Below are 27,072 nucleotides of genomic sequence, written 5' to 3'. Positions count from 1 at the left end.
CGTATAACTTTTGAAAGACTTCAACACCTTTTGAGTAAAACAAATTACATATTCAGGAGACGTTGGTATATTTGGTTTTGTACAGTAACTGGATACCCTCCTCATTCTAGCATTTTTTTTTTCTGACACAGTCTGTAGACTTTCACTAAGTCCTGTCTCGTAAGCACTCACCTAGTAAAAGCATCAAGACTGATGAGCTGTCTAGATGACCCTTCCTAGTCCGTATTCTTTAAATGATAACGTGTAAATGATTGATTAAAACTAATAAGTAAAATTGATTACCAAAAGGTGGTTAACTATCATATTAGCATTTAAATCCTTTTCATTACACACATATATTGTGTGTATATATATATATATATATATACATATATATATATTTTAAAGAATAATCTAAGTCAGTAGTTCTCAACCTTCCTAATGCTGCAATCCTTTAACATAGTTCCTCATGTTGTGGTGACCCCAACTTTATAGTTATTTTTGTTTCTACTTCATAACTGTAATTTTGTTACTGTTGTGAATCATGATGTAAACATCAGTGTTTTCCAATGGTCTTAGATGACCCCTGTGAAAGGGCCATTCAACCTCAAAGGGTCTCTACCCACGGTTGAGAGACACTGATTTAAATGCTATTAAATACACACACACACACACACACAGGTTTCTTGTTAGTCGTGGACTTTGCCAGGATAAAGTTCAAGAACATGATTTTAATTATTAGGTGAAGACTGTAGAAAGGAAACACTTGTAAGAAAAGTCAATATTTTTTAGTTTTTAGAGCTAGGAATGCTTCCTTTTTTCCTCCACATATGGGACAGAGCCCAGGGCCTGTGCGGGCTGCACGAGCTCCACAGTGCACCTCCGGCCATAGTGACACAAACCGGATAGAGGGGTAGTTCCCGAGTGAGGATTATGGCTGACGAAACACCAGCTTTGTTTGGACTACACTTCCTGAAAGGGGTGACCTGGTGGGCCTCCGCACATCCCTTTTTTGCCCGTCCTTTAGGAGCTGGGGGAGGTTCCACAGTGCTCCATTTTCTCCAGCCTCCCACACACGCACACTCTGTTCCAGTCACCAGAAGCAAAGAGTACCTTGCTCTTCTATCTTCTGCTGCAGGAGCTGCAGGTCTCTCTTTGGTCTGAGAATTTCTTTACACGAGTCATCTGTTTAGACACAGAACACGGGGCAAAGGACTTAAAACTCCAAAGGGGAAGTTTCATGAAAAGTACGTATTTGAAACACCCGCAGTGCTGGTTTAACAAGCCTGCACTGAGCCCGGTGAGGGTTAGGCTGTGTTGCAGGGCTCCGCGCAGCCCTTCCCCATGCATGCCGCGATTGTGTGGCTTAGGGGTTTTGTGGGACTCTTAACAGGGGGAGTGGGGATGTCTCTGACGCTTTGCCAGCTCTTGGGATCCTTTTCCTCCTACTGAGTTGTCTTGTCCAGCCTTGATGTGAGGGTTTGTGGGTAGTCTTATTGCTTCTTGTTATGCTACGTTAGCTTGATAGCACCTGAGGCGTGCTCTTTTCTGAAGGGAAATAGAGGAGCAGTGGGTCTGGGTGGGGGAGGGGGAGATGAGGAGGAGTACCTGGGAGAAGTGGAGCAAGGGGAGCTGCAGTTGGGATGAATTGTATGAGAGAAGACTAAAGAAAAAAAGAAAAAGAACAGACCGGGCTCTGTGTGTCACACCTCTGAATATCGGAGAGGGGCCCCTGGGTCGTCTTATGGTCTTGGTTTTGAGTGTGGCTGCCTTTTGGATCCATTGATTACAAAGAACTAGGGAGCCAGATTTTTGTCGAGCTACCTTTTTCTCTTCTAATTTTGTTAAATATTTATTTATGTGTTTACATATGTGAGTGTGTGTGTGTGGTATGTGTGAGTGTGTCTGTGTGTGTGTGGGGTGTGTGGTATGTGTGTGTGGTGTGTGTGGTGTATATGAGTGTGTAGTGTGTGTGAGTGTGGTGTGTGTGTGAGTGTGTATGGTGTGTGTGTGGTGCGTGTGTGTGCTGTGTATGAGTGTGTGGTATGTGTGAGTGTGTGAGAATGTGTGTGTGGTGTGTGTGAGTGTGTATGGTGTGTGTGAGTGTGGTGTGTGTGTGGTGTGTGTGTGGTGTGTATGAGTGTGTGGTGTGTGTGAGTGTGTGAGAATGTGTGTGTGGTGTGTGTGAGTGTGTATGGTGTGTGTGAGTGTGGTGTGTATGTGGTGTGTGTGTGTGTGGTGTGTATGAGTGTGTGGTGTGTGTGAGTGTGTGAGAATGTGTGTGTGGTGTGTGTGAGTGTGTATGGTGTGTGTGAGAGTATGTGTGTGTGAGTGTGGTGTGTGTGTGTGTGGTGTGTGTGTGTGAGTGTGTATGAGTCTGTGTGTGTGTACATACTCACATACTAGTGTGTGTGTGGAGGTCAGAGGACACCTTGCTGCAGATGGCCCTCTCCTTCTATGACGTGGGTTTTTGAGACCTGGAGCTCTCTGGCTGGCTAGACTGAGTGTGGCTAATGAGCTCCAGGGATCTGCTTTTCTCCTCACTTCCGGGTACGGGCTGCCGTGAAGCATCTTAAGAGACTTGCAGAGTCACGGCAGTCTCAGGCAGTGGGATAAACGCGAGGTCTGGGAGGTACATCTCAGGAACAAATTTCAACTGCTTTACCATGGTACCGGGCGTCATCTGCATTTGCATTGGTGAGAAAGGTGAGTCCAGCGAGATGAAATACGTCCGCATTGTCATGGCCACCACCTGCCCCACAGCCCAGGTCACTCTTATCAAAAGCTTGAAACACCTATCCAGAAAGGAGAAACATGGGGTTTATCCCTCCAAAGGATTAAAGGAATTAGTCATTGTGCAGTGTCAACTAATCTGTGAAATACACGGGGCATTCGTTATGTAGTGACCAAAGACCGCATTTCCCAACTGCATCCCTTCAGTTGTATTTATAAAGACCTTTGTATTTAAAATATACCAAGAATGAAGCCTTAGCAAATAGCATTGAAGCTGGGCGGTGGTGGCACACACCTTTAATCCCAGCACTTGGGAGGCAGAGGCAGGCGGATCGCTGTGAGTTCGAGGCCAGCCTGGTCTACAAAGTGAGTTCAGGACAGCCAAGGCTACACAGAAAAACCTTGTCTCAAAAAACCAAACTAAACCAAAACAAAACAAAAACCAAACAACCAAACAACAACAACAACAAAAAAGCAAATAGCATTGATAAGGAGAATCTTAGGAATTTTCCTGGAGCAAGAATGCCCCCCCCCCCTCTTTTTTTCTTTCTCTCTAAATGTTTTTTAAATGTCATAGTTTCTTGGTTCCTTCTGCCTCTCCAGAGAAACTCAAGCCCGGAAGTAGTAGCTGAATGTGGCGGAACTAGATGGGGATCTGGGGACTCTGGCCACTTCCAAATTCCTTTTTCTAAATTCAGATTTGAGGGGGCATTCAAACAAGCCAACAAACGCAGCGATTTCCTACTCGGCCACTCTCTGGATTTCCTCGAGCTACTTTTGTAACCACCACGCCCCCTGACCCAAATCCTCGAACTCCCTGGACTGACCGGTGTAGCTCCCACAGTCCCTGCTGCCCCTGGAGCTCGCGTCTGCTCAGAAGAGCCAAAAAGGATGGCTGGCCTGTGCTTTAGCGGCAAACAGGGTGGTCTAACTACCTAAGGAACTCAATGTTGAGTGTGTTGAAGAAAAGCCACCCAGGGCCCCCGTCCTCCCTGTCCCCACATCCAGCCCACATGTTGTGAAGCTACTCTGCCCCATGGCCACCACTGCCGCGCACTTAACCCTTTGCATGGGCCTTTTGGCTGTTTCCTGGACTCCGTACACAGCACTGTCCACCGCCGATAGTGCCACCCATGAGTCCCTTTCCGTCGCCGTATCGAGGGACACAGTTTGGCCTGGAGAATACACATCCGCATCTGGAGACAGATGAACCTGAAAGGTCGTTTGGAAAGGAAAAGGTCACTTGCACCTGACAAAGCCAATCAAAGGCAACTGCTTCGGCCCACCTCCGCCACCTGCAAGGGATGTAGAAACACCGCCACGCAGCAGCTCGGCTCACCTGGAGCTGATTGCCACACTTCTCTTCAACGTTTATCCAGACCGAGTCAGCCACTAACTCTGCTGTCTGCTCCCCGGTGACTATGTAATAGACCAGGAGTCGGGCTGAGGGAACCATGTTCTGTGTGACTGGGATGTTTATGTTTTGATAAGATGAATCGAGAAATTTCTCTCTTGTGCCATACTGTACAATTTTGCCCTTGGATAAAATCTGAAATTAGACAGCAGTAGCAACAATCAATGCAACGGAAATTGAACCCGTACTCCAGTTGGGATGCAGTTCGGAGTTGGAGCAAAAGTCAAACTGGGAAAGTGGAAAATGAACCTCTATGTTTCTACTGTGTGCCAGGTGTTTCACATTTACTAAAATTCTTTCTTTCTTTTCCGTTTCTCCTCCCGCCCCCGCCCCCCCCCCCCAGACACGGTTTCTCTGTATTATCTTGGCTGTCCTAGACTCCCTTTGTAGACCGAGCTGGCCTCAAACTCACAGCCTACCTCTGCCTCCCAAGTGCTGGGATTAAAGGTGTGTGCCACCACGCCTGACACACCAGTGACACAAGAACATTTACCTCCACTGTAGAAACTGAGGTAGGTAGAGCACGTGGCACACAAAGGGGAAGGGAATTCAAGCCCAGAATTGACATACAGGCCATTGCAACAGCGGCCAGTAGTCCTAGCACTCAGGAGGCAGAAACAGGATCCCCAGGGTGACCTGGGCATCAGGATCAGCTGACCAATAAGTTCTGGTCCAGGGAGAGACCTGCCTCCATAAATAACGAGGAGCATGACCAAGGAAGGTGCTTGCTGTCAACTTCGGGCTTCCACATGTGTAGGCATATACACATACCTGCACACATGCTCTCGTGTACAAGTGAGCTCACATATACACACAGGCATGCATCACACACACACACACACACAGTGTGGGTGGAAGGAAACTGGGCTTGGGACCTATCTTTAAACGTCATACCGATTTTAGTTCAAAACCACATAATAGGGAATTGGGGGCGGGGGCTGCATTTGAAACTAATCCTGTTTGAAATCTTAAGCTCACTTAAACCTCTGCTGTCTCGTTGACTTGTTGACTTAAAAGAAATGCTAGAGCTGAGCAAGTAGCTCATAGTAGATAACCTTTGTTAGGGGATTAAGTTTTAAAGTCCTGGGTTAGGTTCTAAATGGGGGCTCAGAGTTAAAAAAAAAAAAAAATACCATGAAACAAAAATGTCTTCGATGGTCCTTTGGCTTGTCCTTAGACAGCAGGACTGCACTCGTCTTCACACAGCCTGTAAAGGGGTCCCCTAGTTCTGTAATCAGTTAATATTTTTATGTTCCTTGTGTTTCAACGTCTCCTAAAGAACACTGAAAAAGCCACCGCCTATTTGTGCCTGAGTCACTGGACTAATTCACTCCACCTCCTTGGCAACTGGTCGACACTCTTTGACTCCTCCTCCTGAGGCTGCACCAGGATGCTTCATGGATGCCTCTCTTGGACTAGAAACAGGATGGGGTAACTCCAGTCTTACCAGCTGGACTTGGGTCCCCTGACCTGTTATGTCAGTGAAATACACACACATTTGAATTAGGTGTAATAAGTAATCATTGGCTGTGAAATAGGACAAGGCACAATCCAAGATCTTGGATGGAATCGTTGGCTAGGAAACCAGCAGTCCTCAGCTCAAAATGACGGTCTCCCCCTCTCAACTCCGTGGCCATGTTGTCTTGTGACCTCTCATCCGCCCCACTCTGAAACCATCATGAGACTCTCGCCTGCCTCAGTGTTTTGACAAAGCTGTAGGCGATGTGCTTGAACATGCTCGGAAATACAAATGCAAAAGTCACTATGGAGCATTCCTATCGAAAGGATAATGTTGTGGGTGGGGGAAGGGTGGGGGAAGGGTGGGGGAAGGGTGTGGCTCCCTCATCGCTGTACTTACCAAGTAATTATAGTGAGTTATTTTGTCAATATATGGGCTCTTGGGAGTAACGATAATATTCAGATATTCTCCCACACGCATGGGCCTGTAGTTTTCCGTCCAAGCGATATATATGTAACTTTGGCTGAGAGATGAATATGTAATTGCTTCATATTCTTGGCTGGCTTGATTTTCTTCTGGAAGTTCGGGGGCATCAGTTCTGACCTGTGAAGGAACGTTTTGAAAGCCCACGTGGACCGTGTGCAATGGTTTCTATAACACAGAACCTTTAAAGCCTTTTTGTCTCTTCAGGGTCCTACGTTCCGCAATGCTGGTTGCCAGAGAGAAAAAGCATCTCCATCATCCCATACCTGGGCTATCAGGTAGCTATAGACAGCCTACGGGAAACGCTGAGGAGAGGGTGGCTGTGCGGGAGCCTTGATGACGTTCCACTCATATACATAAAATAAATAACTCTCTTTCTCTCTCTCTCTCTCTCTTTTTTTTTTTTTTTTTTTTTGTAAAGAAGGGTGTTCCAAGACAGGACTATGGACACGCTTCCTAAAATACCCTGATGAACTGGAGACTTCTAGGGGATGAGATGGCCCACGGGAAGGAGCAATGACAGAGGCAGCAGAAACTACCTGGGACTGGGACATCGGACAGCATGGCACAGTGGCTGTCTGACCCAGCTTCAGCAGGAAGGGGTACCATGGAAGTGCGCATACACTCACTGGGCAGTGATACCTGCTTCCAGGCAGTGGGAGGGTTCCTAACTCATGCCCCAGAGCTGGATTTGTATTCGCTCTCATCCCAGTCCATCACTTTCTAATTCCAGATACATTGTCTAGTCAAAAGAGGTTAGACGCTTTCCCTTTGTAGCTATAAAACAGTAAAGGCAACAGTCTCAGTTCACGGCACTGATTAAATGTGTCTTTCATAAGGTCCTTATTAGCACAGGGCTCTTAATAAGGGCTCCGTAGACACCAGTGAGTGGAAGCTACAGGCGGTAATCTGTGTTGTCCTAATAGGGGCCCCGTAGATGCCAATGTAAGCCAGCTTCAGCCGGTGACCCTGTTACTTGCTGACTCAGATTTTATTTGGGAACTTAAATACATTTTCTGGGAGAGAGGATGATGAAATGAGCTTTAAAGGAGAGTAGTTTATGTATCAGGGGAAAAGGGCTTTGACATCTGACTCTCAAGTGACCCTGAAAAGACAAAATACACGTGGGTTGGAAGAGAACATTGCTACTGCCACTATCCACCGTTTTGCTATTCTGCTGTGTCTGCATGCTGATACCATCTTTTTGGTATAAAACAAAAGAGTTCATTTCCAACCCCTCCCCTGGCCCAAAATCTGACAGTCCCCCCCCTCCACTCCCCTGTCAAGGCCCATTCACTACGTTAGCAGACTGTCTCGGGCATTCCTTTCATTTTGGGTGTAAAACTAAGGAGTCATTCTCTGGACTCCGGGGATGAAACCAGCCACATCTGTCTGCACACCAGCCAAAGCACACAGTCAAAAGCTCACGCTGCTCTAGGGAAAATAGCAAGAAGATTTAGCTCACGTCAAATTTCAGCACTGTCACTTCAGTTGGGATGTTCACCACAAACGAAGCTACCCCATCCGCGGCATGTGTGAGGCTTCTCTTGGGTTCCAAGTCAGACATCTCCTGGTTTACGTCGACTGTCTGTGCCGTCAGAGTTACCGGGACCCCTCCTACCAACTGCTCCAGTGAATCTTTAACCTGTACCTGTTTGCCAGAACGATTCAGATGGATGCCAGGAATTCACCCTGTCTCAAGCCGGACCATCTCTGAAACGGCTCTTTTTCATTTCCCACCTTCAGCCTCACCTACCTTGATGGAAAATGGAATCCCAGGCTTCAAGAAAAGTGGAGTAGAGACCAAATTCAGTGTGTAGGGAGAGAGGACGTATTTAATGCCGGGGATTTCTGCCTCTTCTGAAAATCCCCCTGCAAGGGCAGCAAGCATTGTATTAGTGTTTCCGGAAAGGCGATGATGGTCTACAGGATAAAGGTCTGGTCTCTGTGCCACAGGTTTATTCATCCCCCCATGCACTTCCCCCTTCATTCTTTAGTCAATGTAACTAGGATGTGGTTCCCCAGGGGGAGTCCAGAAAGGGATCAGGACCTTCCGAAGCCCACGTAGAAAGATGTCGCCCTCCTCCTAGCACAGGACTGGGTGGGGGAGGGGGTTGGAAGAGGACATCATCTTTCAGCTGTTGAATGTGTTCAGAGGATCAAGGGGAGACGCAGGGAACCCAGAGGCTGAGCCTCAGCAAGTGCCCAGGTTAGATCATTGGGACCTGGAGACAACTGGAGAAGACGCAGCAAGATGCAGAGAAAAGTCCAGAAGGTGCTATTACCCAGCAGCTTAAAGTGAAACAACGCATGAGCCTCTGGTTTCCTTAACTTCCTTTCCAGCTTTTCATCCCTGTTTCCCGCTATGCGGCCAGACCAGACAATCTGCTGTCCTGGAAAATCAGTTTTCACTCTCTGCACTTCCTGTCCTGGCCCACGGAGGGTACCCAGCTTTACGCCGTCTCCTACCCCACCCCCCACCCCCCTGCCTGCCTCCACCTTTTCTTCCAGACTGGTTGTCTTTGTGACACTGTTGTTGATCAGGCTGCAATCCTCTGGAAGTGTGCCTCCTTTTACGGGCTCATAGCATCGAGCTCCTTGCTTAGAGCACACGCGGGGCTTTTTGTAACAGGGTCCTTGTTAACATGTGATACTGGTTTGTTAAGAGTGTGGTGTTTACACAAGCTCATGTGTAATCAATCCTGTGCACTAATAAGCACTTTTTGGGTATCTCATAACTACTGCTTATATTAAGTTTATTTGAAGGAAAGTAAGAAACAAAACAAATGAGAAGACATTACTATAATGTTGAAAACAAAAGCCAGGTTAAGGAGCATAGTGTCACCACCACTCTCCAGCAGCTCTTGGGCCTCTAGCAATGCACGGTGTTCAATAACGTAAGCGTTTCAGTGCTCTACTCTCTGCCGTAGAAGGACAAATTTCAGTGGGCAAATGGTGCCTTAGGAGTCACCAAAGACTCTTACGTTAAACCAGTTGTACTTAATGTGGTTAGATTACCTATTCAAGGTTGGTTGGGGGTTTGATATGAGACTAAGAATATAAAACTGCGTTAGTTATAAGCACATACTAGAAGACAGTTTGCCTCTGCTTGGAGTAGCAACTAAAAGCTATTTAAAAACCATGAAGAGCCATGGTGTAGGGACATACACTAGTAATCCTAGCATTTAAGAGGCCAAGAGAGTAGGATTGCTGTAGGTTTGAGGCTAGCCTGTGCTACATAGTGAGATTCTGTCTCAAAACAACAGCTGTGGGAGGAGACTTGAGAGCCACAGGCACGATGCAAATTACACGTGCTAAGGACTTGATAGGCTGACCTGGTGAAGAGCAGAGAAAGTGGGAGAAGCCAGCACTCAGGTGGCATTCAGTGTGTGACGGGCACTCTTCAGGTTCTCTGAGCATACTCACTATTAGAGCCTCAGCAGAAGATCAATACTGTGATTGATTGTACAGCTGGTGATTGCACAGAAGGCGACTGGGGTGATGGTGATGATACAGCACCTTTCATTACAACGTGCCTCAGCAAAAGGCTTACACACAACCTCATTTTTATTTTGGCTCTAGGCAGGTGAGGACACTGGGCGCCAGCTGGGCAAGTAAAACATCCCATACAGCCACTGCAAGGGTTAATTTGCCTTTGTAGTTCTGGTGATAGGGAGTCAGGGCCACCGGGCACCAGAGCTCTGCTCAAGTCCATTTCCAATGGCATGAAAAGGAAAGGTCAAACTGAACTATGAAAAAATGTGAAGGAATTATAGACATCACTTACACCATTGACATAGTGTCCAACTCTATACCAGAAGAATGCTGTGCACGCGCGCGCGCGCGCGCACGCACGCACACACACACACACACACACACACACACACACACACACACACACCCCTTACCTGAGGATTCTGTGACGGTTACAGCAATATAAAGGTACTTGTTATTTACGTCTTCTAGACCGTTATATGACAGTTCTTTAACTGCTGTCTCAGAATCAAATGTGACTTGAGCCACTCCGTTGATCAACTTTTTTTTTTTAAAGGAGTAAAAGGAAGAGTCATGTTAGAAAAGGACATAAAAGGAAAAACTTTCAAAGTTGGCTGTTTCCAGCCTCTCAACTGGAGGCAAACTAGAGGAGCCATGTGTTATCGTCACAAGTCAAGTGAATGACTGAGCCCACAGCGAAGGCTAAAATGGTTATTTTCTTGCTTTCTTTCCTTGTGTTTTTGTTTTTCATGATAGGATTTTTCTGTGTAGCCAGAGAACTCACTTTGTAGACCAGGCTGGCCATGAATTCAGACATCTGCCTGGGATTAAAGGTGTGCACTACTATTGCCCAGCCAAAATGCTATTTTCTAGTGAGTTTGTGGAGAGTTGGAGATGTGGAAGGGTTTTGATTATCCCATGGACTTTTAGGTGCCAGCTGATAATAGAGCATACAATAAGTAAAGAGACAGGAGGCTTGTTTATGTCATTGTTTAATTACTGATTATATTGTTGAATTACCAAAAGATACTATTTTCATCTGGCTTTTAAAATTTTTTTTTCTTATTTGAAAATGGCTTGAGGAAGGCAGGCCTTCTTGTCTGATTCAGCTTGATTGGCTGATGCTGGCACTGAATCCAGGACTTCATGGATGCTAGGCATGTGCTTTATCATTGCACTATGTCTCTGGTCTTCAGTTATTTTAAGTATCAGTGCTTAAAGTAGACTCTTGAATTTTAAAAAGTCTCTTAATTTACATATTGAATTGATAAGACAATCTTAAAAAAACAGAGGTTAAATACTCGAACAGAAGCAAAATGCAAAATGAATGTGCAAATGTACACAAGACGGACATGACCCAGCGTCATGTGTGGTGCAATATAGAGGACATTAAATAAGAGAAAACAGAACAAGGGCTTTAATCTCAGTTCTAGTAACTGATTTAAACAGCCCTTAAGTGTAGGCACAAAGTTACTGTGTAATTGAGATGCTGATTTCTGTATCCCCCCATATCTGGTTGCAAGCCTTGTTCTGAGAATCTCCTGTCTCACTGTTGTATAAACTCTGCTTCCCGATTGTCTCCTTGTATGCCAATAAACAGCTTATAGCCAACCACTGAGCAGGGAAGAGAATAGGGCTGGACTTCCTGCCAGGTAGGGGAGGAGGAGTTAGAAGAGGAAGTAGGAGATTCAGCCAAGGGCAGAGGTGCAGGAGAGAGGAGCTGGAGCAGGAAAGCTACAAAGTGCAAGTAATAACTGTTCAGTTCTTGTGCTGTGAAGCATATCATTAAACAAATATAAAAGAATCTCAGTTATTTGTGTGATAGATTGGTTAAGAGAGAAACTAAGAGAAACACAGTTATTAAAAATAACTGTAACAGTCATGGACAGATTTCACATTCCGTGGGTACTTTGTGCTCTGAAGGATGTTAGCGGCAGCATCTACACAGCACCCTCATTAAAAAAAAAAAAAAAAAAAAAAAAACCAATTATAAATAGTTCTTGGCATTGCTGAATCTTCCAATGGGTTAAATGCCTTCCACCCCAATTTGAGAGCTACATTGCAAGAAAGCCAAATCATACTTTAACAAGAGAGACTTGCAGTCTAGGGAGCACATAGGATGGCCAGCTGTGTTCAGGTGGTCAGGGCTACGTCTCAAAGAAAAGGTGCCAGTGTTGAAACATAAGGAATGAGAAGGAATTAGGCATGGAGAAGTCAGGAAGGGTGGAGGGAAGGAACAGAGACCTGGGGGTAAGAGAGACTATGTTAAGTTGAGAAAGGAAAGGATAGCACGGTACTGATTGGCAAGGGAGGCTGGTGCCAAAGAAAGGGCAGTTTATTTGTTTTCTGTTTCCATTTGGCATGCATGTGTGTATGTTATGTTTGTTGTATGAGCATTGTACATATGCGGGTTTTTTTTTTGTATGTGTGAGTGGGTGCATGTGCATATGAGGGTCCAAGGTTTACATCAGTGCATGCTGGATCATTCTTCCACCTTCTTTGCTGAGTCAGGCTCTCTCAATCAAGCCCAGAGATCATTGATATGGCTCATTTCTGTAGCTAGCTCGCTCCATGGTTTGGAAGGACGTAGAGAAATGCTGAGTGGATGTAACAACTTTCATTAAGCCTGAATTTCTCAACATTTAGATACTAGACCAAAAATGCTATCTATAGCTTGTTTAACCATCTTCCCAGTTTTATTTGGGCCCCTGTATAGGTATTATTGTGTCCCAAGTCAGCCTGAAGAAGCCTTAAAAAGAGAACACTGTCCCATTTCCCTTGAAGGGGGTTGGATAAGGCTTTGGGCTACGGATGCTTATCTTCATTGGGAATTGATTGTGTTATTATTGATTTTATTCAGAGAGGTTGGACTCAGGGATTTTTCTCTGCAAATATAGAAACATATAGGAATGATGGGACAAATGGTAGATTATTGAATCTACTCTTCAACTTAAGGCATTTAAGGTTACTCACAAGTATATTTTTAATTCATTGGTATAGAATATTAGATATTGATGTAAAATAAGTTTATTTTTAATCATTATACTGTTCAAATTTATCACAAAACTATACATCCTAGGTTTAATAGATAAGGTAAAATATTTAGATTAAGTCTTCAAAACCCTCAGAGACCTACAGAATATGGCATTTAAAGAAATTTTAATTGTTTTGAGGATTCTTTGAAAATGAGACAGATTGACTCCTAGCAACACCCAACCTGCCTCAAAAAAGGTAATGAGCATCGAGGAACCTCCTTATGGAGATGGCTTCAGACCTTGTTTTCTGCCGCAGACAGAATTCTGCCTGAAATGGGCAAGCTTGGAAGCAGGTGGAGTTGACGGTTAAACTCTGCCAAGACAGGGTAGGCAAGTCCCCAATAGTCCCTGCTTCACAAACATGTCTGTCAGATATATTGGGCCAGAAGGCTGAAGATGATGCTCCAACGTGTTAGAAAGTTTTGAGTGACTGTTCAGGCAGCAAAGTGTCTCTGTCTCTGTCTTTTTTTTTTTTTTTTTTTTTTGAAGCTGCTAACCTGCACTTCCTATTTACTCAGCTAATTAATTTTATTCCTTCTCAAGTCTCTGATGGGGTTGAAGACAGCGAAACATTATGAGTATAACATAAATATAACGACTGTTTTGTGGTTCCTGTGTATATGTATTGATAATAATATAAATGTATAGGTAAAAGTTTTTTTTTTTTTTTAAATTAGACTAAAAGGGGGAATTGTGGAGGAATGCTAAGTGGATGCAACAACTGTCAATAAATCAGCTGGGGCAGAAGGACAGGAAGTGGAAGGTGGGACTTCTGGGCAGAAGGACAGGAAGTGGAAGGTGGGACTTCTGGGGAGGACAGGAAGTGGAAGGTGGGACTTCTGGGCAGAAGGACAGGAAGTGGAAGGTAGGACTTCTGGGCAGAAGGACAGGAAGTGGAAGGTGGGACTTCTGGGCAGAAGGGAAGAAAAAGTGTGCTGGTTAGGGGAAGAGAGGGAGGTGGAGGAGGACGAGGAGAGTAATTGCCTAGCACCACCATAGTGGCAAGTGCTTGGGGTATATGTACGTTTAAGAGGTTTTGAGTAGTTTGTTTATTTTTACGGGTAGATTTGTTTTAGTTAGATTCTGCCCAGCACGTAGTGCTGACAGTTTAAAAGTACGCTTCAGACTTCTTGCTGTTATTTATCCTTCTTAGGCCAAACCATACAAATTTATTGCAACAAAAAGAGGAATTTATTCCCTAGGGCAATAGATGACAACAGGGAATTTAAGCTTCACTGTCTGCAGGTGTCCAGATTGTGGGATTGGGCCAGAGGCTTTGCAGGTACTATGCCTCCTCACATAGGTGAGGCCTGAGCAAACTTCTTTTTTGTTTGTTTGTTTGTTTTTTGAGACAGGGTTTCTCTGTGCAGCCTTGCCTGTCCTAGATTCCCTTTGTAGACCAGGCTGGCCTTGAACTCACAATGATCCACCTGCCTCTGCCTCCCAAGTGCTGGGATTAAAGGCATGTGCCACCACTGCCCAGCCTGAACAAACATCTTACCGTTTTGACTTGCATTGCCCTCTGCATCATTTCCTTCTGATCCTCTTTTATGTCCTCTCTCAATCCAAAAAAGATATACACTTCAGCATCCGGGACCACTTTGTTATAAAAATACCTGTCGAACAATATTAGAAAGTTGTTTTCCTACCGTTGTTACAGTGGGTGATATGGATAAGAGCTGACAGTTTGCAGTTATATAAGGCACATGATACACTCACCCCAACCAGTATTGTGCTTCACCCTTAGAAGGTCATAGGGAGAAAAATATGGCTTTTAACCCCGACACTGAGTTCAGGGTCAGCCTGATCAATGTAGTGACCTCTGGGCCAGCAGGGGGCCACATAGTGAGAACTTGTCTTTTGTGTGTGTGTGTGAGATAAGAAAGCAGTGCGCATCCTGGCAAGGAAGGAATATGGAGATGGCAGCACACGGCTGTGGACTCCGAACACCTAGGCAGACCAGGAAGAGGAAGGGGAAATGACATGCCTCTTTTCACTTTGGCCAGAGCAATGTGAAAAGTGGTAGGTAAATACGATTAAAAGACATGGCATGCACGTGCGTAGTTTTCAAATAACTAATTGAAATATATTAAAAACAGGATGGCAAGTGAAGCATTCAGTCCGCATATCCTAAGTTGAGTTGCTTATGAATGCACACATGAGCTTCAATCTTTAGGATGTTTTTTTCTGCCTTCTAAGCTTAATTCAGGACAGGCAAATAGACCATCAGTCAGCACAATGTGTCGATGTATCCTCTGTCCATCGCCAAAGTCACGGGGCACAGTGGGTCACAGGCTGACTTTGCACAACTCTGAGCTTGAACCAGAGCCTAACGGAGTTAGTCTGAGAAGGCTATGATCTTACCTTGCTCTTACAGTGATCTCAAAGTTCTTAAAGTTCTTATGGCCAATGAAGTTACTTTCTGGTTCAATTGAGACAGAGAAACGTGGCAGGACTGGAAACAAAATTGAAGAGATGGTGTCACCATTTAAGTAGAGCGGCCTCTGAAGCACAGCAGGCAGCTGTGCTTTCTAACTGGGCAAGAGGTACATGAACAAAGCATCATCATCATTTCCATCATCATCATCATCAACAACAACAACAATGATCTCTCTGATAAACTGTCCCTCTCTCCAAATTACAGTGAATCCAGGCTTGATACACCCAAATCACTTGTTTATATTTTGATTATAGTGGTTATAATGGACAATAGATCTCTCCTTCCAGTAGAGTAGAAGTTCCTTAAAAAACAGAACAAAAGAACAAGGAATTTCTCTCTGTCTTCGTCTTTCTCTGTCTCTGTCTCTCTGTCTCTCTCTCTGTCTCTCTGTCTCTCTGTCTCTCTGTCTCTCTCTCTCTCTCTCTCTGTGTCTTTTTCTCTTATCCTTGTGTAAGAAAGGAAAATGTGGGTATATTTAGCATCTCCCTTTCATTAGTGGATAAAATCTACCCAGTATTTAAGAGCTGTCGTAAGCTCTGGCGCTAACACGCTAACATAGAGTTGTCTTGATTGCTAATTGATGTTGGAGGTCCTAGCCCACTGTGGGTGGCAGCATTCCCTGGGCAGGGTGATCCTTTGCTGTGTAAGAAATCTAGTTAAACATGAGCATGTAAGCAAGCAAAGAATGTTCTTCAAAGCCAGGTGGTGGTGCACGTCTTTAACCCCAGCACTCAGGAGGTAGAGGCAGGTAGATCTCTGAGTTCAAGGCTAGCCTGGTCTATAGAGTGAATGCTGGAACATCCAGGGCTACACAGAAAATCCCTGTCTCAAAATACAACCCCCCACTCCCACCCTCCCCATCCCCACCAAAAGTGTTCTTCCATAGTTTTGGCTTCAGGTTCCTGCATGAGTTCCTACTCTGACTTCTCTCAGTGATGAACTCTGACCTGGAAGCATAAGCCGTAGTACTTGGGCTGGGTAGGCTTTCCCCCTTTCCTTAAAAATAGATTCTTCTCATACAATATATCCTGATTACAGTTTCCCCTCCCTCCACTCCTTCCAGTCTTGTGTCATTGTCCTCCCCCCCCCACCCTGCCTCCACCTCCCACCTTCCCACCCTCTCCCATCTGGATCCACTCACTTTCTGTCTCTCATTAGAAAATAACATAGAGGCCCTCGGGAAGACTCCACCCAGCACGGGGTCAAAACTGATGCTAAGACTCACAGCCGAACTCTGGGTAGAGCACTGAAAGTTGTGTGGAAGAGTCAGGGGATAAAAGGGCCCAGAGACCATCAAATGAATCTGGATAGGGTGGGGGTGGGGGTGGGGCTGTAGAGACTGATGCACCAACCAAGGACAAGGCATGCAGAGAACCGAGATGCTTGTTCAGATGTAGCCAGTGGACAGCTCATTCTCCACATGGATCCCCTAGAAAGGGGAGCTGGGACTACCTCTGACATGGATTTGATCACTTCCTCTTGGTGGAGTGGCCTTGCGGGGTGTGTGTGTGTGTGTGTGTGTGTGTGTGTGTGTGTGTGTCGGGGGGAGGGGTGGTCCACGGAAGAAGAGGGTGCAGGCTATGCTAATGAGACCTGAGAGGCTGGGGTCTGATGGTAGAGGAGGAGGGCTCCCCCTGTCGGAGGACTAGGGGAAGGGAATGGGGGGGAGGGAGAGGAGGAAGGGAGCGTGGGTGGGAACGGGTGAATATGAGTCGGGATGTAATGTGAATAAATTATTAAAAAATTAATAAAAAATAAAATAACAGGTTTGTAACAAATAGCAAAACATAACAAAATAAAATATAACAAGAAAAAACCAAAAACTATCCCATCAAAGGTGGACGAGGCAACCCAACAAAGGAAAAGAGGCCCTAGAGAAGGCACAAGAATCTGTGCCTTTGGTGGGGAGGCCTGGTGGCACTCAAAGAAAGAATAAGCAGGCTACCAAAATGAGACTTGATAGCCTCTGACCATATAGTGGGGGAGGAGGTCCCCCTCGGTCATACACCTAGGGGAGGGGAATGGGGTGAAAGTGGGAGGGAGGGAGGAATGGGAGGATACAAGTGATGGGATAACAATTGAGTTGTAATCTGAATAAATTAATAAAATTTAAAAATAAATAAAAGTACTACTAGATGGAAAAAAAAAAAAAAAGAATCAGAGACCCACTCATGCACAGACTTAGGAGTCCAGTAAAAACACGAAACTAAAAGCTGTACTATATACACAGCCCTGTGCGTGCTGCCTCAGCCTCCACGAGTCCATCTGGGCTGTTCTCATGTTGATTTCCTTGTTTTCCTAGTGTTCTCCATCTCCTCTGGTTCCTATACTCCTGCCTCCTCTTCCACAGGGTTCCCTGAGCTCTGAAGGGAGTGATTTGATGGAGGCATCCCACTTAGATCTGTGTATGCCAAGGTCTCTCAGTCTCTGAGTAACGTCTGGCTGTGGGTCTCTGTATTTGTCCCCATCTGCTGAAGGTGGAAGAACTGGCTAGTTTTATGACAACTTGACCTAAGTTACAGTCAGTCACTTGAGAGGAGAGATACTCGATTGAGAAAATGCCTCTAGACAATTAGGTTGTAGGTAGGCCTGTAGAGCATTTTCTTAGTTAGTGGCCAATGGGGGCGGGGGGAAGGAGGCAGTCCATTATGATGGTGCCATCCCTGGGCTGGTCCTATTGAAACTCTGGGTCCTGGGCCGGTATAAGAAAGCAGGCGGAGGTGCACGCCTGTAATCCCAGCACTTGGGAGGCTGAGGCAGGTGGATCACTGTGAGTTCGAGGCCAGCCTGGTCTACAAAGTGAGTCCAGGACATCCAAGGCTATCACAGAGAAACCCTCTCTCGACCCCCCCCCCCAAAAAAAAAGAAAGAAAGAAAGCAGGCAGAGTAAGTAGGAGGAGCAAGCCAGTAAGCAGCACCCCTCCATGGCCTCTGCATCAGCTCCTGTCTCCAGGTTCCTGCCCTGTTTGAGTTCCTGTCCTGACTTCCTTCACTGATAAACTGTGATGTGGAAGCAGAAGCTGAAAAAACCCCTTTCCTCCCCAAGTTGCTCTGACCATGGCGCTTCGCCACAACAACAGTAACCCAAGGCAGTACTTTATTATCACGTGGAAACCAAACTACAGCAGGCATAAGTAAATAAGCGCGGACTCTGCATCGGGCGGGGGGGGGGGGGTGCGAGTAGGAAGGAACACTGAGGTCCTACCTAGGAAACAAATCCAGAGAAAGGCTCTCCGAGTGAGTGAGTGTTAGACGGAGACACGAGGCATGCGTGGAGTTGACCGGGCAAGGAGGGAAATGGAAAACCACCTCGTGTAATATTTCCGAAGCTGTGGAAAGTGAGGCCAAAGAAGGGACAGACAGGGGCCAGCGCCAGCTGAGGACTCGGAGTTCATTTTAAGAGGAATAAAGAGTTAGTCGTCGGCGGTCCTCAGTGTCAGCAATACGATGGTTTTCATTTTGAGACTACTTAATTGATACTAAGCAAGACAGTTTAGAAACGGCGAGACCAGCGAGGGGGCTGCAGTGGTTTGGGCACGAGCCTGGTGGGATGAGCGGAAGTGAGCAGCTGCGGGCGGTAAGCTACAGGCAAAATATGCCTGCAAGCAGAAAGCAGCGACCACACAGGAGTGGGGGAGGTCAGCTAGGCTAGAACGAGTTACTGGGGGCTCAATCTTTAAGGCTGAGTTCCACGATGGCAGAAGTTGTCACCATTTCCCCTGTTCTTTGTGAGTTGTTGCTCATCTGTCTACCCTTTTTATGAGTCTCCCGAGGAGATAAAGAATTGCTTTAAGCAGAGAAATTCAGTCTGATAACATAGCGCATAGCTGCTAGAGTAAACACCTACAAGAAATGGGAAAGTAACATACTTATAAATCACTTTATAGCCCGGCGTGGTGGCACATACCTTTAATCCAGCACTCAGGGAGGCAGAGACAGGTGGATCTGTGTAACTTCGAGGCCAGCCTGGTCTCCAGAGTGAGTTCCAGGACAGTCAAGTCTACACAGAGAAACCCTGCCTCTAAAAACTTTTTAAAAAAGATTTGTTTATTTATGTATTAAGTATACATGCCTACAGGCCAGAAGACAGTGTAAGATCTCATTACAGATGGTGTGAGCCACTGTGTGGTTGCTGGGAATTGAACTCAGGACCTTTGGAAGAGCAGGCAATGCTCTTAGCCTCTGAGCCACCTCTCCAGCCCCTCTAAAAACCTTTTTTAAAGTTACTTTATGATCCAGTAATATGATGGATCTTGAAATATAAATATGTCCAATTTCTAAATGAATTTTATCAGTCTCCACTCACTTTATCTCTATTTGTCTCTCATAAGACTATAATTCTAGAAAGGACTTTAACAAGTCAAACTCCTCAAGAGACCACATTTCTTCCAGCTCTGTCATGAAGGACATGGCCCAGGCATGTTGGTTGGCGTCTTTGAGGCTGGCGAGGCAAGCTAGAACTAAGTGCTAGGTACTCAAACAATCCCTGTGATCTCTCTACCCCCTTCCAGTACTTCCAGCCATGCTGAAGGTCCTGCCAAACCCCCATTAGGTATAAAAATATAATAATATTAGAGATTACCATATTCTTTAACTTCAAAGTATGCGGTTGCAGTTGTTGAAAAATCCTTCTTATATTTAGCTTTGATTGTCCATACACCATACCTGTGGAAGCACAATATTTAAAAGCATAGATGTCATTAAATATTTCTAATCTTGCCATAGGCAATTTAATTAATTCCTATTTAAGAGATGTTAGCATACCAATAGACATGTGTGGCATAAGTAAATATTTTTTTGGGGGGGATTCTAAAACAACAAACAGAAATAATTGAGTACTTTTGATAATAAAAATTATTTATTAATTAGATTTTCACGTATTGTATTCTTTTTCAAGTATTTTATCTAAATACAGTTGCTATGCTTTATTTAAAGGGTTGTTGACAACCTCAGAATTTACTTAGTTCAATGATAGTACAATCTGTAATATATTAGGAAACCCATGTCGCTAGAAACACAAAGTGCACAGGTCCTGCTCATATGGATGATAAAGTTTACACCTTACATAAATAGAATAATGATTGGAGATGAGGTATGGTTTATCTAAAAAGGAAAATTACTTACTTAGTTAATAACCTCCATCCCAGAATACTTACTGAGTACTAGATTAAGCAATAAAGGATAAGAAAAAAAAAAAAAACACGAGTCACAGTCTTTGTAGAGTCAAGTCCATGTGAGTCTGAATCCTCGTGTGTCTGTATACTAAGCAAGTTTGATGAGACAAGTCACTGGGTCTCATTCGGTCACACGAGACCATGCTGTCAGTGTCTGTACTGTGTATATTATGTGTGCACATGACAATTATCATCAGCACTAGTTAACTAAGATCTACCAAGTACCTCTTCTAATGACTGCTGAGAGGCAACAAGCAGTGCAGGCGAGGGGCCGCCCTTATGGAGTTTCCAATCAACAGGAAGCTACAAAGGTAAGAGTGTGGCAGGCACCCCTGTCCTGCCTGTAATCTCAGCACTGGCAGGAGGCTGAGGCAGGGGGATCAACAGGAATTTGAGGCCAGTCTGGGGTGAAGAATGAATGAATTCCAGGACAACCTGAGCTGGATCCTGCCTCAAAACCAAGCCAACAGCAAATCTCAAAAGAAACAAGAAAATGCACACACACATATTCACAGACATATGTGTATGCATACACATTACATACATACATACAATTGAGATAAGCACCACAAAGAAAATACAAAAGAGCAGGGGCGGTATTAGGCCACACCCAGAGACAGTGTCTTGGCAAAGATGAGGTGAAGCTCAGCTCTACGTGAGGCGACATGTGCAATTGTACCAGTCAATAGAGTCTCATAGGGTCACATAACCTGCCATGGGACAAGACGAAGTTTGAGAAAATGACAGTAATAATGACAAGAAGCGTGACTCTGTACTATAGAGCACATAGTATTTTCAAGAAAGGACACAACTTAAAAGTTACCCATCTTCCTGAAATTCTGCAGTTTCAAGACGAGAACTTTAGAATAATACATCTATTCTGACTTCCTCTTTAGAGAGCGCAAGGAAGATGAGCACAGGACGGTTGGCTGCGGTGCTGCTGAAGCTGTTTGCAGATGCCCTTGTCTGAGTCTCTGCTGCTCTCCCTTGGAAGCAGGGGTCGGGTCTCTGTCTCTATCCTGCATTGCTTGCTCCCAGTGGGGTTCAAATATACAGCTACGTGGTAGCTAAATATGTATCACACTAAAAGTGTGTGTGTGTGTATGTGTGTGTGTGTGCGCGCACACATGTGCATGTGCTTGTGGGTGTGCATGCCTGTGTGTGCATATGTATGTGTGTGTGCACGTGTCTGTGCATGTGTGTGTATGTGCATGCGAGTGTGTCTGTGTGTGTGTTTAGCAAATCTCTCTGTTTCCCAAGCTGACAATGAACCCATGAGCCCCTCCTGCCGCAGTCTCGCGACTATCTGGGATGGCAGTGGGCTATGCTGGTTTCTTTTCTTTACCAGGAAGCAGCCTCCCTAAAGACCTCCCCACTTTCGAATCTGTGGCACATTGCTAACACTAGGTGGCTCTATCTTACTGTGTGTCTCCTTACCAACCAAAAGTTCCAGATGTGCTTTTTAGAGAAAATTTGTTTAATAACATTAAAAAACAAAACAAACAAACAATAAAAAAAAACTAACTTGGGATTAGATGGAATCTTGAAGTCAGGAAAAGAGATGATTCCGGTATAATCATTTTCTTCTATGATGTCAACTGCTGCTCCTTCGGGATCCTATGAATGGAAACAGACACCCACACCTTAGTCCACTCTCTGTTGCTATAAAAGAATATCTGAGATGGATACTTTACAAATGATGGAGGTTTATTAGCTTCGTGGCTTTGGAGGCTGGTGGTGGCATTGGGTGGGCAGGAGGTCCTTTATCTTATGATAAACAACTGTTAAGAGTGAGCAAATTTGCAAGCGGCCACTTTCCATATCCAGCCACTATCACATGGACTCAGTCCCATGGGAACACCTGGAGTTCATTCCTAAGGGTAGGGCCCTCCTGACCTGCATATACCCCATTGTCCCCAACCCCTGATTGCCAAACTGAGGAGTGAGCTTTGCCACGTGAGCTTTAGGGAGACGTGGTGAAACCCTAGCAGCTTTCAAAGCACAGCAACCACATTGAAAGTTTCTGACTGCGATCCAATCTTTGATCTGCAAAAACCATTTATTTCCCAAGAAACACTCATGACCTTGTTAAGTATGAAAGATTATGAAAGACAAATACAGTTCATTTGAAGGTACTTCCCTCCCTCTCTTTAGATCCTGCCGTCACAACTAAATCCAAGCCCAGAACAGGCCACACCTGTCATCCCACTACCTAGGAGGGTGAAGGAGGAAGATTGTGAATTTGAGGTCAGGCTGGGCTACACAGTGAGGCCCTGCCTAAAAAAAAAGGGAAAGACTTTAATAACATACAGGACGAAAGTAAAGTAACACGTTGGGAGTATTTTAACCATTTACTTTGTTAAGCAGTGTGTGTGCACGCATGTGTGCATATGTGTGTGCATGTGCATGTGTGCATGTGTGTGTGTGTGTACATTCATTTTAACCATGATATAGCCCTTTTAACCATGATATAGCCCTTAAAATGATTACATTCACCAAAGGTTCTCATATACCTTCCCTATAAGTGACACCAAGTGTGGGTCAGTGACTTTGGCCTTTCTTTGATCGATTCATGGCGTTACTGTGGACTCTTTAACTTTAAAACTCAACATTGTCTATTGTAACTAGAATTCATCGCTGGAAATTCGGGGAGTCCACAGGAAAGTATGCCTGTAGGTCATTTGTAGGATAGCCACTGTTAATAGGTGAGCAGCTGTCTAACTGTAGTAATTATTTCTCAAAAAAAAAAAAAAAAAGTCTCAGGTGGTAAACTGGGTGAAACCATGGGTATTTATTATAAATTTGTGAGGTAAAGACCATAGTGTCATACATCTGTCAGTTTAGTGACTGGTAAATTTTGAGCATATTACTATATTAATCATTAAAATCCAAGTTTCTTAAAAATAAGTAATATAATACAAATCATATAACAGAGCCAATTTCTTCTTTTTTAGATGTATTTCATTATTGTACATGCATAAATGTTTTGCCTGAGTGTACATCTGTGCGCCACATGCGTGTCTGGTGTCCAAGGAGGTGGTGAGCCTCCACGTGGGTTCTGGGAATTGAACCTGGGTCCTTTGCAAGAACAGCAAGTGCTCTTAACCAGTGAGCTAACTCTTCAGCCCTGCCAATTACTTCTTGGTGGGCATGCTTTAAAAAAAAAAATAAGTAGAACCAAGAACGGATGCCGATGGTTTAGATCAGTATCCGTCCCCGTGCTAATTTAGCCTGTAAGGGCTTTCTATGTGTCTGTTGTAGAGGTGGAAATCTATAATTCTACACTCACATTAAGTGTCTACGGACATCAAATGATTTAGTCTAGCATGAGGATGAGCTCATGGAGGGAGAGTCCTCCATAAGCCGGATAAAGTATTGTGTACAGAAAGAAAATACTTACGATGAAGGTTAGGACAGTCGCCCTTTTGGCTGGCTTCAAGTCATCATTCAGCGAGTACACTCTGAGTTTCACTGCAGAAACATGAGGCATCATCAGACACTGACAAGCAAGGCTTCTGGCTTGCATTTATTTATTTATATCCATTTATATACAAATATATATGTATATATTCATCTACTTATGTACTTCATTCTTTCACTTTTTATTTCTAGACAGGGTTTCATTAAATTGATTAGCCTGGCCTTGACCTCTCCCTCCAGCCTAGGCTGGCCTTGAACTCACTCCCATCCTCCTGTCTCAGCCTCTCATGTAGCTGGGATTACAGGTTTATGCCACTAGGCCCAGTATTTTTAAAATTTTTCCACAATCATCCTTAAGGAGATACATCTCATTTGAAAGGCTATATGCGTAACCCACAAATGATGAAAGAAAGAGAACCCCCTGGGTTAAGGAGCTACTTGTATTGAATTTAACACACAATTCAGTGTGCTAAACTTTTTGCATACAACCTTTGAGAACACAGCTATAGTGTGTAATAATTTATATCTGTAACTGTTTACCAAGTAGCTACTGTGTGGTTAGATGAGAGCATGAGATGTTTTTTTTTATCATAGCTAGTGGAAAACTGGAAGTTTGACTCAGACAGTATGTGTCTTTCTACTTACAAAATCCAACAGGGACAAAACACTATGACCAAAAGCAACCTGAGGAGGAAAGAGTTTGCTTCAGCTTACAACTCTCAGGTGACACTCCATCCCTGAGGGGAGGCAGGGCAGGAACTCAAGGCAGGAACCTGGAGGCAGGAACTGAAGCAGAGGCCACAGAGGAGCGCTGCTCACTGACTTGTTCTTCCTAGCTTGCTTAGCCTACTTTTATAAATTCAGGACCTTTTGCCCAGGGCTGTCACACCTGCACCCATCGTGGGTTGTACTCACCTACATCACTAATTGGTACAATTTCACAAGGTAAATTGTACTATTGTCTGCTCTTCAGATTAAGAAGGTGGGGCTGGGAGAGGCAAACTCATACACTAACTATCACACAGCCAATAATCATCCATGCTTGGATTTGACCCTGGCTACTATGGATCCAGCACCTGCTTTTAAACTACTCTGTCACCAAAGGAGAAACATTTATAAGATGTTCTCTTGTTTTCTTCTATGACTAGAGTAAGTGAAGATGCTGGATCTTCCCAGTCAAGTCCTGAAAGGAAACATGAGGCCATTCCCAAAGGAAGCCTTGACAACCAAGAGAGGTCCTGGGTTCTGGGGTCTAGACTACATACTTGCTCTAGAGTGTGAGGACCCTTGTGACAGGCAGTGTCAATGGTACCTGTTCCATGAAGCATCCTCTATGACAGAAGGGCAAAGTGAGGTGATGCTTAATTTTAGGTAGGATTGAGCTGAAAAGTTAAAAAGAGACTACAGCTTTTCTTTTCTAAAAAAGAAAATCATCTTTTTTCCACCTTAAATTGTGTGTGTGTGTGTGTGTGTGTGTGTGTGTGTGTGTGAGAGAGAGAGAGAGAGAGAGAGAGAGAGAGAGAGAGATAACTGGCCCCACACCTGACTGGATACTGCACTGAGAACAGGCCCTGTGCCTCACCCAGGCAGCACAGTGGACCTGGCCCTGAGGCCATGAGTATGGGAGAGTTGACCCAGTCATGGGGTGGTTACAGAAAGCTGCCCACAGGATCACGAGATAGGGAGAGCTAGTCCTGTCCCTCACCAGCTGCTGCACTAGGAAGAGATGGCCTGCACCTCACCTGAACAGCTCAGTAGAGCTGACCCTGGTGGCAGAGGCACAGGTGAGCCAGCCCCTAGGGCAAGAACAAAGGCCAACAGTTGGGACTCCTGAATAGGCCTGTCCTGCTGATCCAAAGCTGCAGGATCTCCATGACGCAGGGCAACAACAAGATAACTGAGAGGAGTCCCAGTGAGGATCTAGTATTGATGGTGTCACAGAAGCCAGAGGCCTTGAACTAGAGCAATGTCTCATTGCAATGAACATTTGCAAGTGAAGGTGTGTGGGCAGAGGGGTATACCGACACGCTAGATTCCACGGCGAGATGTTTTCTCTATGTTGTTGTTGATGTGTGTGTGTGTGTGTGTGTGTGTGTGTGTGAGAGAGAGAGAGAGAGAGAGAGAGAGAGAGAGAGAGAGAGAGAGAGAGAGAGAGAGAGAGAATTGGTTTTATTTTGATGGGGAGGTTGTGAATGGGAAAAGTAGATATGACTGGATGGGAGATGAGTGGGACTGGGGTGCATGATGTGAAACTCACAATAAATCAGTTAAAAAGCCTTTAAAAATTGCGGGTGCGGTCGCCTTTGCCTGAGTGTGTATTTGTGTGCTGTGTGCACTCAGCGCCTGCAGAGTCCAGAAGAGGGTGATGGAGCTCCCGGGACCAGAGTTACAGACAATTGTGAGCCATCGTGTGGATGCTGGGAATCAAAGCTAGGTTTATTAACGCATGTACTCTTAACTGATGAACCATCTCTCTAACCCCCACTCCGCACCTCCCCACCTCCCCCCAGTGATCTTTGGTCAATCAAGAGCTCATACTATTCTGGTAGCACCTGGTAGCACTATGCTCACTCTCTCCAGGCTTTTTCTGTCTGAGCCAATCAGCAGGGGCTCTGTTCCACATCACTGCTGACGTCATCAGCAACCATAGCCACTAGCACCTTACTCAACGCTTCTGAAGCACCGCTGGCCCTGCCTCCCTTTCTCCGTCCTTCCCCAACACCAATTTCGTTAATGAAATCTCACCCCTTCCTCCTTCACATGTACCGCTCTTATAAATCATCCTTAGTGTCCTTTAAGGTCAGTGACGGCAAGGAGGAGGGAGGGAGGAACTGACTTTGCAAACACAGGGACTTGAGGAGATGCCGTCAGACTTTTCCGTGTAAACCAGGGCTTTCCTCAAGCGCGGGGTTCAGGCTGACTGCACCGCCCTCCCTCTATAACAGAAGTACCATGACTATGGTACTGTCTCAGCAGACCCCCTCACTGACGAATGGCCACTGGATGTTAGTAGCCACACATCCTCACGATCTTTCTTATATCTCCCGAGACAGCTAGTTTTCCCATGTTGGGTGTTTTTTCCCAGTTTGAGAATTCAATCCCAACTCTGTGCATTTTTTTTTTTTTTTATAAACACGGATCTATGATAAATATTTCTCCTTTGTCAAAATTTTATTTGAAATAAAATCTATTTGTTTAATATGTTTATGTTCTAACAGCATTTTACAGTGTTTAGGAAGCTTCCCCCCCCCCCCCCCCCCATACAAGGTTTCTTTGGGTAGCCTTGCATGTCCTATAACTAGCTCTGTAGACCAGGTTGGCCTGGGACTCAGAGAGATCCATTTGCGTCCGCCTCCCCAGTACTGGGATTAAATGGGTGTGCTCCACTGCCAACTGGAGAGGAAGCTTTTTTGTCTATTTCGAAATAACTGACAATGCAG

General features: G+C 45.0%; 1 protein-coding gene across 1 annotated transcript in view; it reads right to left on the bottom strand.

Annotated features, from left to right (window-relative positions):
- Nucleotides 1-27,072, bottom strand: part of LOC127207046 (complement C5) — a 79,166-nt gene that overhangs the window by 43,754 nt on the left and 8,340 nt on the right. The window contains exons 4-16 of the mRNA XM_051166331.1: nt 23,613-23,683; nt 21,738-21,829; nt 19,621-19,703; nt 14,963-15,053; nt 14,100-14,214; nt 9,977-10,103; nt 7,825-7,940; nt 7,534-7,719; nt 5,985-6,188; nt 4,052-4,261; nt 3,775-3,924; nt 2,645-2,774; nt 1,093-1,164 (exon numbers count right to left, since the gene is read on the bottom strand). Coding sequence (XP_051022288.1) covers nt 1,093-1,164; nt 2,645-2,774; nt 3,775-3,924; nt 4,052-4,261; nt 5,985-6,188; nt 7,534-7,719; nt 7,825-7,940; nt 9,977-10,103; nt 14,100-14,214; nt 14,963-15,053; nt 19,621-19,703; nt 21,738-21,829; nt 23,613-23,683 — 1,647 coding nt within the window. The remainder of the gene's footprint in view (nt 1-1,092; nt 1,165-2,644; nt 2,775-3,774; nt 3,925-4,051; nt 4,262-5,984; nt 6,189-7,533; nt 7,720-7,824; nt 7,941-9,976; nt 10,104-14,099; nt 14,215-14,962; nt 15,054-19,620; nt 19,704-21,737; nt 21,830-23,612; nt 23,684-27,072) is intronic.

The sequence above is a fragment of the Acomys russatus genome, chromosome 24 (genome assembly GCF_903995435.1).
Source record: "Acomys russatus chromosome 24, mAcoRus1.1, whole genome shotgun sequence".
Lineage (NCBI taxonomy): Eukaryota > Metazoa > Chordata > Mammalia > Rodentia > Muridae > Acomys > Acomys russatus.
Note: the sequence above shows the minus strand (reverse complement) of the source record. Positions and strands in the feature narration are given on the sequence as shown.